This window comes from Orycteropus afer, unplaced genomic scaffold, assembly GCF_000298275.1.
Source record: "Orycteropus afer afer isolate SDZICR_OR568_19922 unplaced genomic scaffold, OryAfe1.0 scaffold01603, whole genome shotgun sequence".
Classification (NCBI taxonomy): Eukaryota; Metazoa; Chordata; class Mammalia; order Tubulidentata; family Orycteropodidae; genus Orycteropus; species Orycteropus afer.
Genome location: NW_006923190.1, coordinates 61915 through 62646, shown reverse-complemented (window position 1 = coordinate 62646; position 732 = coordinate 61915). Strand labels below are relative to the sequence as shown.

General features: G+C 42.8%; 1 protein-coding gene across 1 annotated transcript; it reads left to right on the top strand.

Moving 5' to 3' along the window:
- Window positions 1-6: 6 nt before the first annotated feature.
- Window positions 7-732, top strand: LOC103213329 (olfactory receptor 8H1-like; the record flags this gene model as incomplete). Its single annotated transcript, XM_007959148.1, has 1 exon — window positions 7-732. A coding segment is annotated over exon 1 (726 nt), but the record flags the coding sequence as incomplete, so codon positions are not given.

The window sequence follows — 732 nt, the reverse complement described above, 5'->3', positions numbered from 1 at the left end:
GCAGGGATGCTACTAGTAATCCGCTTGGATCTCCAGCTTCACACTCCCATGTATTATTTCATCAGTCATCTGTCCTTCCTTGATCTCAGCTACTCTACAGTCATTACTCCTAAAACCTTAGAAAACTTACTGACTTCCAACAAGGATATTTCATTTGGTGCTTGTTTCACCCAGATGTATTTTTTTGCCTCCTTGGCTGCTACTGAATGCATTCTTTTGTCTTCAATGGCCTATGACCGCTATGTAGCTATTTGCAATCCTCTACTATACCCAGTTGTTATGTCTGTGGCCCTTTGTCACTCCCTCATCACTGCATCCTATGTAACTGCATTTAGTGAAACCTTCGTCATTGTGATTGCTGTGAACACCTTGCATTTCTGTGACTCCAATGTAATCCATCACTTTTTCTGTGACACAACCCCAATTATAGTCCTGTCTTGCACTGACACACATGATGTGGAGATCATAACATTCATTATTGGTGGCTGTACACTACTAGTGTCTCTTGTAATCATCTTTGTGTCCTATGCATCCATTGTCTCTACTATCCTGAAAATCAAATCCACCTCAGGCAAGCGAAAAGCCTTCTCTACCTGTGCCTCCCACCTCCTGGGGGTCTCCATCTTCTATGGCACCCTCATTTTCACTTATTTAAAGCCAAGTAAGTCCTACTCCTTGGGAAAGGACCAAGTGGCCTCTGTTTTTTATACTATTGTGATCCCCATGCTGAAC